General features: G+C 23.6%; 1 protein-coding gene across 1 annotated transcript; it reads left to right on the top strand.

The window, feature by feature from the left end:
* The first annotated feature begins 12,042 nt into the window (after positions 1–12,042).
* LOC145828763 (uncharacterized) lies at positions 12,043–14,853 on the top strand. Its single transcript, XM_082936513.1, has 4 exons — positions 12,043–12,078; positions 12,405–12,599; positions 12,918–13,073; positions 14,719–14,853. Exons 1-4 carry the CDS (start codon positions 12,043–12,045, stop codon positions 14,851–14,853), a joined length of 522 nt encoding a protein of 173 aa, XP_082792639.1.
* Positions 14,854–14,883: the final 30 nt, after the last annotated feature.

The following is a 14,883-nucleotide window of genomic DNA, read 5'->3' as shown; positions in this document are numbered from 1 at the left end:
TATGCATATTAAATTTGTTATAATTAAAATTTTTTGTAATCATTCTTTTGTTCAGGGATATGGTAGTAGCTAACAAATTAGAACTTTCTTTTTGGGTAGTATAATGTAGTTTAAAGAGTTCATGAAAACTTAAGCCAGTAAATTTTAAAACTAGCTATAAATATAAAACACTTCTCACCAAAAACTAATTTAATATATGAATATTAACAGTTTAAACTAATATGCTTTAATTAAAATGTTTAAACATAACTTACTCATTTTCGAAAAAAGTTTATTAATTAATTTTGTTTAGCTCTCTTCAGAATAATATTGCTAAAAACTATTAATATTATAGAGTAATTTTAGTTATATACAGTGAATTTGAAAAGTCTAGCTAAAAATAGTTACGTCATTAAGTATAAAAGTCTGTTTAGAAAAAGTTTGAAAAATAGAATTTCAAAACAGACTTTTATACTTTATGACATAACTATTTTTAGCTAGACTTTTCAAATTCACTGTATATAACTAAAATTACTCTATAATATTAATAGTTTTTAGCAATATTATTCTGAAGAGAGCTAAACAAAAATATTTAATAAACTTTTATTGAAAATGAGTGAGTTATGTTTAAACTTTTTAATTAAAACCAGTACCAAAACCAAACTAATATGCTTTAATGTTATTATTTTTCAATTGTTTTTTGAAAAGTTTTACAAGAAAGTATGCACATTTATATTTTTAAAAACTTTTATACTTAATCAAAAAATATGAACTTTTATCATATAGTATTGTATTTATCTATTAAAAATAGTATGGCAAAAAGTAAAAAGAAAAAATCCAGTGTTTCCCTGTGATTTTTATTCAAGTAGAATTCTTCCAAGCTTTTGCACATTCTTCGAAAACATTAAAAGCAAAACTTTTAAATTTAAACACTAATAAGATAGGTTTTAAGAACTAAACATACATAATTAAGAGTAAGTTTATATATATAGATATATATATATTAATTTATGTAATCTTTATACATCAGTATCAAATTAAATAACTTTTTTTTAATAACTTGATCCATTAACAAACAAAATAATCAAAAATGTAGACCTCACAAGAATGAAACTAATTTGAGTATCATAAAATAGCTTTGTAAAATTTTTTTTTTTTAATAAAACTGTTTGTTTATTATTATGAATGTTAAAATAAGCACCATAATATAATATTTTATTTAACAACATTTTTATAGCTAGGTAATGGATCACCTAAATGTTAAAATAAACACTGCAAATTTAAAAATAATTGAATTGTATAACCTAAGTTAAGTAAAAGTTAACACAACAGTAAAATCTGAGTCAACTTTACCTACTTTAGATTAAAAAAACTAACTCAGGTTTTTTTTGTGTTTCAGAAAAAAAAAATTGGCTGATTTTTTTTTAATTTCATACTATACTGATTGTGATTACTTATCACAGATAACTAGCTTGAATTTGTCATATTTTTTCTATTATAAGGGCTGACACTCTTAAAAGAAAAAAATCAACCTGAATTATATTGAACACTTATCCTGCTATCATAAGAAATTTTTTTAAACGTAGCTTAAAACTCTAATATCTAAAAAGGTTATAACAATAACAAAATGTTCTTTTCGTAAAAATTAATCACTTTTTAAGAAAAATAACTTAGTGTTTATTATGCCTGTTATTTATGAAAAATAGAATTGGAGAAAAAATGTGCGAAAGAAAAAATATTAAACTAGTCTGAGTTACTTAAATAAGCTAAAAAATTTCAAACTAGCTTCTGTTGGCTTATCTCCATAGTTTTCATAAATTTCAAAAAAACAAATTCATGAGTTATATGACAATCCTGAATTATGCACCTTTAAAACAATTCATTTCTAACTAGGTTTAAATAAATTGTATTGAAATCCAATCAACCATAGTGTTTAAAACATTTTTTATAAAAATTAACATACCATTTAAACTAAAGCCAAGTTAAAGAGTTTTTCAGCAGTATTACAAATGTATACAAATTTTAAAAAAATGAATTACAAAGTTGTTTATAAATAAATTTAAAAACTATATTTAAAACTTAGCTAAATTTTATGTAAATTAAATGTAAAATATGCATTGGTATCCTTAGAGGCAAAAAAGTCAGCTTTTGAGACTTAAAACTACTAGCCTGAAGTACTATCCTGATTTTTAAAAAATTTGAAAAATATTATTATTAACCAAAAACTAAAAAGAAATACTTAAATTAAGCTTGAATATTTAAAATTACTAAAACAATAACAAAGTGACTAGAAAAAAGTTTAAAAACTAGCCTTAATTTTAGATAAAATTTCTGAACTATTTTAAGTTTTGAAAAAAGAAAACCAGAGTCAGCATGAGTTTTTCAAAACAAAATCCAATGAGCTTGAGTTTGCCTGAGGTTTTCAAATGTTTTAAACTAACCTTGTATGTGCTAACCTGTAAACCTTTTTTTAATATTGTTGAAAGTGCTGAAGTAGAGTTTAATGTGCTATTTTACTGGTTGCATACTGGCAATTATTTTAGATGAGTTTTTTTGAAGCTTGAAAATTGATACTTTATAATTTAATGCATATTTGATTATTAATTACTAAATGAGACAAAAGAAAGTTTTTGAAGACAATACAACTTTTTTGTTTCAAAGTGGACAAATTTTATATAAGTTGGTGAATTTGCTTAACTTTAACGGTTGATACAATAAAACATAATGTAAAAAGAGTCTTTTTTTATTTACAAAACTTTATTTTCAACATAAATAAAATATTTTCAAACTATTACAAAAAAAAATAAATCAAGAGTTTTAAGTTTGCTTATTTTAATAAAAGAATTTTTTTAAATAAAAACACTCTAGCAAAAAAAATCAAAAAGCTACTACCTTAAGCCTGATAAATTTTGCTTCGATAGTACTATTCAAACTTAAGAGTTCAAATGACAAAATCTTATGCTAAATTAATATTTAGTTTTTGGAAAAATTTAAAATTACATATTTTAAACTAAACTTAGGTTTTATTAACATATCTTTTCTCCTGAGAAGCATGAATAAAATTTTATGATAATATTTTTGGTTTACTTTGAATTTATGTTAAGAAATACTATTTTTTAATTTAGATTGTTTAAAAACAATCAATCATCAAAATTTATTTCAAAATATATAATTTGACTTAACAATTTTACTATAGCAAGCTGCAAGGCCACCCATTTCAAATATTAATTTCAATTAACTATATAAATATCAATATACATGCATAATTAAACTCAAAAACAACAAGTTTTGATAATTGTATCAACTAATTGTTTTAAGGTTTAAATACAAAACTATTCTGATTCAAAAAACAAAAAACCTAGCCTGAATTTCTCAAATAAAAAAGTTAAATGAGTCTAAGCTGGTTTGATATTTCTGAAATATTTATAAAATTCAAACTATATGGGGTTAGTTTGAGTTTTTCAAACCTTTTAAACTAGCCTTAGTATAAAACAACTCTGTAACTTTTTCAATATTTTCAATTTCAAAACTTTGAAATTGTAATGTAAAATAAAACATATTTGTTATGCTTAATTTTTGTTTTACCTAAACATTAAAATTCAGGACTTCATATTTAATGACAAAAAATATCAAAAATATAATAATTTTCACTTTGTAGATGATTTTTAAGAACAAAAAATCTAAGTGGATGCTACATTTTTTAACCATATAAGATTGGAAACATTTGTAAAGGTTTTTTTTTCTTTTAGAAGTTTTAATATCCAAAGGATATTTTTTTCAACAATATTAATATAATAATGAAAGTCAGTGTATCCATTGTCATTGGTCTGAGAGTCATAATATTTAAAAAATTGCAGGAAAGTTTTTGGAACGAAAATAAAGTTTTTCAGCTTAGGTAATTGTTAAATGTATCTTTTGTTTTTTTTTTTGTAAATAGCAGGGACTTCTTAGGGAGCTAATGATATTTAGAGACTAGTGTAATAATTAAATTATTAAAAAAGAAAATAATATGAGCACATAGAGTAAAAAAGCCATGATTTTGTAAAGTTTACAAAAACAAATACTTTTTATTATACAGGAAAAAGCTAATTTTAGCCATAAACAATTTAAGCATTTAACATATACAATTTTTTTGTTCAAAAAAGTAACTCTTTAGCTATTTAAATTTGTTAGATTATATATATATATAAATCACATGCAGTGCGCAATTAAATTATCATAATTTAAATGGGTTTAATTTGAATTTCCTTAAAAATCAAATTCAACAATCCTATTCAACAATCCTTTGATTTTTAAAGCAAGACAAGGTAATCTTAAATCTATCAGTTCTAAAACTTATGTCTTATATTTTTGTTCCTAGGTGCACAATGATCTAAATTTAAAAGTAATAACTTAAATCAACAGATTTTTAAAAACTCAAATTGTTACGATTTTTCTCGGTGCTTCAGTATTTCAGTATGTATTTAAACCAAAAACATTTCAAACAATAATTCCTGCACATTTGAAAAAATGCAGTTAATTTTTCAAATCTAAATCTGTGCCGATCATATGTTTGTTATTTGGCTGTACTTTTGGTGATTGAATATACATTTATTTTAAGAACATATAATTGAGGCTTTTTCGTACTTTTCAGCCCGAACTTTTTGCAAGACTGGGTACATGGTAATACAAAAGTAAAACCACTAACTTTTACAACCTATATACTTACTAAATTTCAAATCGTAGGAGACTTTTAAATGTTAGTGCAAATTTTACAACCACGCTAAGTAAGTTTTTTTAAATTTTTATTTTGGTTTAAGTTCTATATTTACCTTATTTTTTAATACTCACCCAAACGCGAACTTTAAGATTAACCCATGTTCCAATACTAACAATAAAAGTTTTACCAAACAAAAAAAATGCATGTTTATGAAGCAGACAAATGGTTTGCCACTAGTTGTACTACAAATTCGGCTAAAACTTTTTAGCCTCTCCAAATTACGGCAAGTGTGGTTTGCATTGCTCAGTTGCATAACTTAAGGTCTAATTTGCCATGCGGATGTAATTAATCCAGTTTTCTCCGATTGTATACTAATCAAAGTAAATGATTTATATATAACATAATGGAGTTCAAAAATTAAGGTTGAAATTAATTAAATTAATTTAACAGCTACACAGACATGGACAACGTAAAATCACAACGTAAAGCTGCGCACTTATTCTTAAAAACAAAGAGTTAGACTTATTTTTATTTTTTTAAAACAACCTCTCTATAATATCATTAATAATATAATACATTTTTGGGTTTAAAAATGATAATAAAAATTAAAGAGACTAGAATAGACCAATTGTTATTGAAAATGATTACGTACAAACTTTTATATGTTTTGAAAAGAGCGAAATTCGTTTTAAAACTTAATATACTTTTTTCATACAATGTACGCTTTTTTGTTTTGGTTTAAAGTAACTCATCCGTTTTAAGGAGTTTCGTTCTTACGAGTACTGAATTTAAAAAAAAAATCACACATGCCCGTGAATATAAGTAAATATAAACAGTTTAGTAGACAATAACGAATAACTTTGTTTATTAAAACTGTACTATATAGTGCTTATAAATACGGCGACCTTTGAGTTTTCTGCTAAAAACAATTTTCATACTTGGCAAATACTACAAAAACTTCGTGTACAAAACTTTAAATGCTTTGAAGAAACTTCCATGCTGGCACCACTTGATTTTATGAAGATCACCCCAATGCAAAATGTATGAGATTCAAAAAAATGCATCCTTAAGAGTTCTTAGCTGGAACTTTTTTCTCATGCGGCAATTATTACAAAAACACATTGTGCAAAAGTTAAAGACGATTTAAAGAAAGTTTTATGGAGACACTTCTTGATTTAAAAAAAAAACTGGAAGTTTAAAAAAATACAAAAAAGATAGAAACTACATAAAGTTAAGAAGTGCCTCCGTAAAACTTTCTTTAAGTTGTCTTAACTTTTGCACAATGTGTTTTTGTAATAATTGCCGCATGAGAAAAAAGTTCCAGCTAAGAACTCTTTTGGTTGCATTTTTTGAATCTCATACATTTTGCATTGGGGTGATCTTCATAAAATCAAGTGGTGCCAGCGTGGAAGTTTGTTCAAAGCATTTAAAGTTTTTTACACAAATTTTTTGTAATATTTGCCAAGTATGAAAACTTTATAGCAGAAAACTTAAAGGTGACATATTTATAAGCACCCTACAGTACTAACATGTTTTCTTAATATAACTATTAATAAAAGCTATTGGTGATTTAAAAATGTACAGTTCACTTATTGTTACATAATAAAACAATAAGTTTTTAAATCATAAGTATTTGTTTTTACCATATTTTTTGTGAGGACAGTATAAGATCCAATTGCACTAAGATTTCCAGGTGTATATATTAACATAAACTAATTTAAACAATATTTATGGTTTTAGGTGTCAAATCAGTAATTTACACAATGCACAATTATGTATAGAAACTGTTTTAATGTACATACAAGCTTTAGTAAGGTGAAAAATATGTTTGAGTTTTGTTATGTCTGTTTCTATTAGAAAAATTAATTATAACATGAAATAAAATTTTTACACTATTATTGAATAGTAAGACACTCAAAACATAAAAAAAGTGTTGTTTTATGATATTTTTTAAAAGTTTCGTTTAGTGTGCACAAAATCTATTTTACAGCAATTTACAGTTCCATGATTTTTGAAAAGGTATCATAAGATTTTAAACTGAAACTTATCTATATAACCAGGTAAAGTAGAAATAAAGTTTGTATGTTGAATATAATGTTTAAATTAGTCCAGGACACAGACAATTTTTTGTTTGTGATTTTTCTACCGCATCAATAATTTAAAAAATCAAATGATTGTTTAAAACATATACATGTAAAGAAAGAAGTTTTATTTTTTTAAAGTCATGTTTTTTGGCTCTGATTTTTTATAATAAACTAAACTTTGCATCTTGGCTATACATTTTTAATTTATGGTGTTGTTTGTAAAAATAATTTATTTATTTATAAAATAATTTTTTGAGTTTGTTGAACAACAAAAAAGACAAAATATTTGGTCCTGAAATCTGGTGCACGAAGAACCCTTTGGTTATCGAGTCGCACACCCCTTGGGTACTTTTTAACGTCTTATCTAGGACTTGATTATCAAATTACATACTATATACTTCCGTTGTAATACTATATTATTCAAGTTTTTTTAAGAAACAGAACAGTAAAATATATTAAAAAATTAAACTCAATTTTAAATATCTGTTCATAGAAAAAAAATCTTTTTCTAACCTCATTTTTAAATTTATCTATTTCAACAGAGTAACTGTACTAGATATCTAGTCTTGACCAAATTTAGTTTTAAGTATAGTTAAAGTATTAACAATTACTAAAAAACTATTCAATGTTAGGTTAGACATTACTCTTTTGTTAAAGTTACACTACCTACAATTTTTTTTTTATATACTAGTCTGTTTAGTTTACTGTACTAACAATTTTAGTAGACTTTAGTATAGTTGAATTGAATATAATACTTTTGTATAAGCCCATAAATGTTACTTACTTAAATCTTTATTTCAAAGACTTTAAACTTACTCGTTTAAGTAAATTTTATAATTCAAAAAACATATTTTGTAACTAAGACTTCAGACATCAAAGAAAAAGACTATTGACAATAAATAAAAGTACAGAAAACACATTTATTTATTATAACTTTTTTCTACACGGTAGATAGCAGAAATGCAGGAAAACGATAAACAAATAGTTCTGAATATTAATTTATCGTTAAATTTTTCACTTTAATTTTCGTGTTAGACTGTTTGTGTAGCTATTTTCCCAAAAAAACTTAGCAATTTTGCTTTATAACTTTTAAAAATAGAAATCAATTTATTTTTTTTAATAACTGAAAAACAAAAAAACTACTACAAATTTTTTTTACGTTAAAAAGATTATAGTGTTAAAGTTTGTTTAAGCTTAGCAAATGCTTGTCATAAATAAAAACTCACTGTAGATGTATACTCAAGCATGTTGTATTATTATTTTTTTTTAATAAAAAGTGCTTAGTAAGCCTCCTTAGCGTAACTATTAAGATAATTAATGTAAATTAAATATCAGAAAGTGAAAATGATTTTATTTAAGTCCAATCCCGTCATGTATTCCGTTTCAGATAGTTAGTTTTTAAATATTTTTGTTTATGCTTTTTTTTTGTAATTCTAAACTAAAATGAATGCATTTAAGTATGCTTTATAATTAACAAAAACTAATAAAAAATAGAATAAATTGTATTACAGCTGTTAATAAGGCTGTTTTGATTTAAGATGTTAATATTTTTTTAATATGCTTGAAATTAACTGAAAAAATAGTGTAAGTAACATTAATTAATTTTTCGCTACAGCATTTAATACAGCCTAAGATAAAACTTAAATTCGGAAAAATTGAAAAAAGTTTTTATTTATAAAGCATTTGAATAAATAATTGTAAAAAATCTTGTACAGATTAAAAGTTTTTTGTCTTGATTATAAATGAAAACGTACAAATTTTCAAAACTAAAGACATTTTAAAACTCTAATAGCATTCCTGGTTTTTTAACACAAGCTCAACTAAAATAATCGTTACACAAGAAAGTAAACTTAATTTCTTTAAACTTTTCCAAATTAAAGTTTAATTTTTTTTTAATGCTTGAAGTTACGCTTTTCTTACTATCTACTGAAAGTTTAATCTCAATAGTTGTGCAAAAACTATGTCAGTCTTACTTAGTGTTATGATACGGCATAAATTTGATTTAACTTGTTTCAATTTCGTTTTCCTATTTTATAGAACTTATATACTTTTGTTTAAATTTATTTGTTTTTGCTTTATTTTGGCAAGGTTATTAATTGTTTTTTTAGCGACTTATTTTGAATTTTTTTTTATAAAAAGGTAAAATAGTTACAATTGGTTAAACAAATAATTAAATTTTTAGCTGGTATGAACAAAAAAAAACTTGAAATAATAAATAATTACCCTAAAAGTTATCATAACTATAAACAACAAAAGTTTTGAACAAATATCTTATGGTTTTCCTCACAGTTTTTTTCTGCTATTGTTTTTTGAAAGTTGTTTTATAGATTAAACTTGTAAAGTTGCATAAAAAAACTTCGTTTTAAAACTTTATTTACTATATTTTTACCTGTAATTGAAATTACTAGAATTTACTCAACAGTTTTTTTTTCACAAACCTTGATATAATGCTCAGTATTTTGGCCTACTAAAGAATACTTTTAAAAGCTAAAATATTTTTAACAACTTGAAAGTACTTTATAGTTTTAAACACATGGTTTAAAAAGTTCTTTAAACTAATGTAAAATAAAATTTAAGACCTTAAAAAAATAGATAAATTAAACCTATATCAAAGTTTTAAACTTAATTGCTTTTTTATTGGCACAATTTAAAAACCAATTCATCATGTGATATAGTATCATACTTGGAAAGTATAAAATGAAAAGAAATATATATACCTTTTATACCTCATCAGCTTTTATTATTGTAGCAGAAAGGTTTGGTGAGTGTTAGCAACTTGTAATCCAAAAAATATCTATTTTTAGTTTCATCTATTTTTTTCTCGTTTGAATCTTTTTAAACTAACAGTACTGAAAAAATTAGAGAACAGCAGTTTAAGTTTAGTTTTACGTTTTGTTGTTTTAAATATTCCAAAGTGAGTTTGGTGTATGTAATTTTGTTTTAAAAATACTTGAAAGTGTTTTGATTATTACAATTTTGTTTAGATAATATAGCATTGATTTCAAAATATAATTGATTTACAAAAATGAAACTCATTTCCCAAAGTTTATTTATCATTTAACAAAAATCATTTAACGAAAGTTTGATGCACACGTTTTATATACATAAGTAAAAAACCATTTTGAATTAAGATAAGTTCGGGATATTAGTTTTATGTATATCATGTCCTTTTTAAATTTATTTTACACTTTCACAAGGACTTATTTAATATGAGAAACGAGCATAATTAATTACTTAATTATAATATTTTTGTTTATTTCTATAAACCAGGTCAATTAAGAACTTAGTGAGAAACTAAAAGAACAAACTTATTAAATTTACTTAATAGTTTTTTAACCGCTAAAAAACTTATAATTAAAAAAAAATACAATAGCCTAAATTTTTCTAAAAAAAAAAGATTGGTTTGAAATTAGTTTATTATCAAAATAAACACACCTCAACTAAAATGTTGGCTATGATTTAGTTGTGCTTTCTAATGTTAAACAAAAACGTTAAAAAATATTTGTTTTAGTTTACCTTACTATGGTATAAAAAAAGTTGAGGCTTTATTAAAACTCAATATAACAAGTCAGTGTTTATTTTAACGATATTTCCGGTAAAATAAAATATTTATATGCACGAAAAATAACTTTAAAAATAAACTTATTTTGTTAACTAGCAGAGCACTTATTTTACATAATTATTCAAGAAATTTAAAATTAATAACTGTATAATCTAAAAAAATTAATCAAATGTTTGATAAGATTTTATCTGAAACAAAATATTGGTTTTAAATTTTCCTAAACTTCTAGGTACATAATACGAAAAATGCCTTCAAATAGCCTATCAATACAGATAAATACTTAATTAAACATATAACTGTTTTAATCACCTAAACCAAGTTAAAAAAATTTTTTTATTAGAAATAAATTTGTCTTATGACAAACTTTGAAATGCGTGTATAGTTTTATTATATTCTACATAAAGACTTATGAATCATATGGTTAAAACCAAAATGTTATTCTAAGTTATTACTTTAGCTTTTAATTACATTGTTAACAAGATTATAATTTTGTCATACAAAAGTTTTGACAAAAAGTTGTTTTTAAATTAAAGCGAAAAATGTTTGAAATTATAATTCATAAATATTTTTTTTATTTTTAGCTTTAAACAAGATGTTACCACAAAAAGTACATAAACGTCAAAGTGTGCTATTAAAACTTACGATATACTTTTTATACGAGACTGATAGGTCTTCTTTAATCTGAATGTTTTTCTCAACACTAGGTCTTTGACCAAAATTTTAGTGTTGTTTTCGGTAAATAGATTAAATTGGTTTAACTTGTTATTTTTAAAAGAAAATAACTTAAACTATATATATTAAACAAAAATAATTTAAAAAATTAACAAAACTAAAAATTTAACTAAAACTATTAACTGTATAAACATTTAAAATCAAAGATGGATAGAAAAAACAAAAAGTTTTTTTTTAGATAACTTGTGTAAACTTAATTATTTTTTGTCTTCAGTATTTATTTTGTACTTTAATCTATTTATTTTTCTAACGAAAATAACAACTTAGGTTTAATGTTTAAAATTTAAGATTTACATCACCAAACTTTTATAAAAAATTTCAACAAAATTTAAAAAAATGTTTCTTTTTGAATCTAATAAAAAGTTTTCTGCATGTGCTTCTAAATTTTAAGTAAGTAGATAAAACTTTAAATTACTATACTCTTGAAGTGTATAATTTCAGGAGTTTTTGTTGACAAAAATTATAACTATTTACAAAAGTGTTTTTGTTGATTATAATTTACTACTTATATATATTTGCTATCTATCTCACATTTTTAAATTAAGCTTTATTACTATTTAGTTACCACCCAATAGCTTATTTTATTCATTAAATCAGTTGCGTATACGTGGAATATATAAAGCTTTTCATTCATAAGTATTTAGTAATTATTTAATATTTATGCTTATTATTTATACCAGATATGAAGTATTTTAAACTTATGAGTTTTCAAATCTAATTAAAATTTTTAATATCAAAAAAAAAAAAAGCCTTTTTTTATGCATTGCTTATGTACTAAAAAATTTTAAAACTACTTCATTAATTCTAATTTAGAAAATATACCTTTTTCTAAAAACTTCAAAATATGAGAACTAAGAGCAGTTTTTTTTTTATTTGTTCTAATATTACAAAATCTCAATTACTTTCTTGTGTTTGCATTAATGTATCTATTTGAATTACAGCTTTTTAAGGAATTTGATTTTAGTTATATTTTACAACTCTTCCAAATGCCAGTGATCTTGAAAGAAGGAGAACCATCACAAGTAATTAATTTCATTTTATTTTAATTAAAAAAAAAACAGAAATACTCTAGAACACATTTTTCAATATTGAGGTATTTATTTAAATATTTAAAAGTATTATTTTTAATTAATACATTTAAGTGTTCTTAGGTACTGTTGTGCTCTAGAACATACTTAATAAAATTGAAAAGTTGTATACATTAGTTGGTTTTCATTTGTATTAATCAAAATAACTGACTCTAAAATTGTCAACTTTTTTCTAACAAACGTTTTTTTAACAACTTAGTTTATCTTTAAAGCATTATGTAAGCTTTTCTACTGAAATCTATAACTTGTTATTCTTGAAGAACTATAAATTGTGTGAGCTCCACAACACTTGGAGTTTTTGGTACGTGCCCTTACGAGGTACTGATTGGCTGAAATACATGCGAAAGATAGTAGATGGTGTTGACAACTTGGCCAAATACCATTACACGACAAATGCTGTTTTGAAACCGAGCCGGCTACCAGAAAGTAAAACCTACTACTTTCTGTTCAAAAAAGTAAGTTAATTTGTAGCGAAGTAAGATCACTTATAGTGTTTATAGTTGTGTTATTAATTGTCCATAAAGCTAACAGCTTTGTTAGGGTGTAAATTTCTAACTACTTATAATAGAACTAATACATTTTTACACTAAAAGTTTGTTTAAAAAAAAACTTTATAAGTTTAGAAACACCGTTATAAAATATTTTTTTTCTAATGAAAACTTTATACATTATGATTTTACTCAAATTGAATGAAGTTCAGGGTATTTTTTTAATGTAAGATAAAAGTTTTTCAAAAACCTTATTTAAATCTAACTTGATCGTTTTAATTTTAGGGATTAATTCCAGACTCTTACGATCGTGCTAATATTAACGGAGGAAAGTTAAGTATTTGTGGAATTCACTCCATAGAGATTGATAAGGTTTGGGAGCAATGTCTTGACGAGGTTGTAAGAGCTCCATGTCCCAATGTAAATGGAGTGATGCTATTGGTTAGTTGAGATTTAAGTTATGCAATATAGTTTTAGTTTCATTTTAAGAATATTTAGTACTTTATAGATTATAAATTTCATAATTGAACTAATAAGTTAGTAACTTTATTCATTGTTAAGAAACTAAATCAAGTAGGTTCAGTTTATGAACCATTGAAGGTTAACTTAGTCTTAATTTAAAATTTCAAAATAGATAAGTTCATAATGATAAATTTGAGAAATATTTCAATTTGTTTTATACTTATTTAATTTTAAACTAACAGAATACCTTTAAGCAGAAACTATTTGTAAATATTCTTTGTAAGCATAAAAATGTTTTTCCGATTTTGTAAAATCTCCTAAACAAAACACAAAATCTTGAAAGAAAATAAGTAATTATAAACCATTATATGTACAAATAAACTTACGAAATAATATAATCGATTAACTTAAAATACAGAAAACCTGCAAGTACTATTACTGTGTACAAGTATGGCTGGACAGTTGTGGTAACAAAGAAGTTATTGGCAGATGGAAAAATTTCCTCGGCGGCTTTACTACGAAGAGTGTTCTGTTGAAAAAGCATAAAAAATAAAATTTTACTTAAAAAAAAATATAAAAATTCTGATCGTTTACATATTACAGTTATAAAAAATTTCTGAATTAATCATTAAAAGTTGAAATCGTTTTTATATATTTACTTATAATTTAAGATTTTTATTTGATTGCTTATAGGCTAGAGCAAGAAAAAAAACTTTAATACATCATGTTTTAGTATTAGAATTGTTTTGATGGTACAGTTATTTTATTTCTTTAACCTCTTACTTGTGACTTTTTATAAATTGCATGAATGAATGAAATGAAAACATCATATAATTTATTGTTACTGTATAAGTGCAAGTTTTTTAGTTCGGTATCTGTTAAAAAAAGCTAAGTAACGATTCAGTGTTTGAGAAACTAAAAAAAAACAGAAGTACACTAAAAATAAAAATAATAATAAATTCTGTTGAAAAATAGTATCATTAACTCAAGATAAGTCGACAACAAGGCTTACACTAGTTTAAAATTTGAACAACTTTACTCTTCGAATGTTTTCGAAGAACTTGGTCAAGTTAAAGTTTTAAAGCTTCAAACAAATCTTCAGAATACATAATAGTTTCATTTGTTTCGTAGTTTTTGCTATAAAACTTAAAATGTATTCATCTTGTATTAAAAAATTATAGTTGTAACTTATTTATTAAAAAAAAACGAAATAACTAGTAGAAAAGGTCTCTAACGTTTTACAGGCCATACTTGAACTTTAATACTTATCTAAGTTTTAGTTATTTACAAGTATAACGTTATTATCAAAAATTTGTCTGTCAAATGTTATTTTAAACATAATCAACTTTTATAGTCCTTGTTAACTACTTCACTTTCCTCTAATCTTCGCTGAGTTAAATAAACTGTAGCTTCAGTTAGATTAGAATATAATAAGCAGAAACTATTTGTAAAAAGTTATTAAGCTTAGCATGCTTTCTTCTTTAAAAGCTAATGACACATAGAAATATTTTTCGATCTTGTAAAAACTCATAACACAACATCTTAAAAGAATTTTATCAATTATAAACCATTATATGTTTAAAAAAGCTAACAAAATAATATAATCTATTAACTTAAAATACAGAAAACCTGCAAGTACTATTACATTATACAAGTATGGCTGGACAGTTGTGGTAACAAAGAAGTTGTTGGCAGATGGAAAAACTTCCTCGCCGGTTTTACTACGAAGAGTGTTATGTTGAAAAAGCATAAAAATTAAATTGTCTTCTTCTTTATAAATTTCATATTA

This window comes from Thalia democratica, chromosome 2, assembly GCF_965202585.1.
Source record: "Thalia democratica chromosome 2, ktThaDemo2.hap1.1, whole genome shotgun sequence".
Taxonomy (NCBI): Eukaryota; Metazoa; Chordata; class Thaliacea; order Salpida; family Salpidae; genus Thalia; species Thalia democratica.
This window is presented reverse-complemented; position numbering and strand designations above follow the sequence as displayed.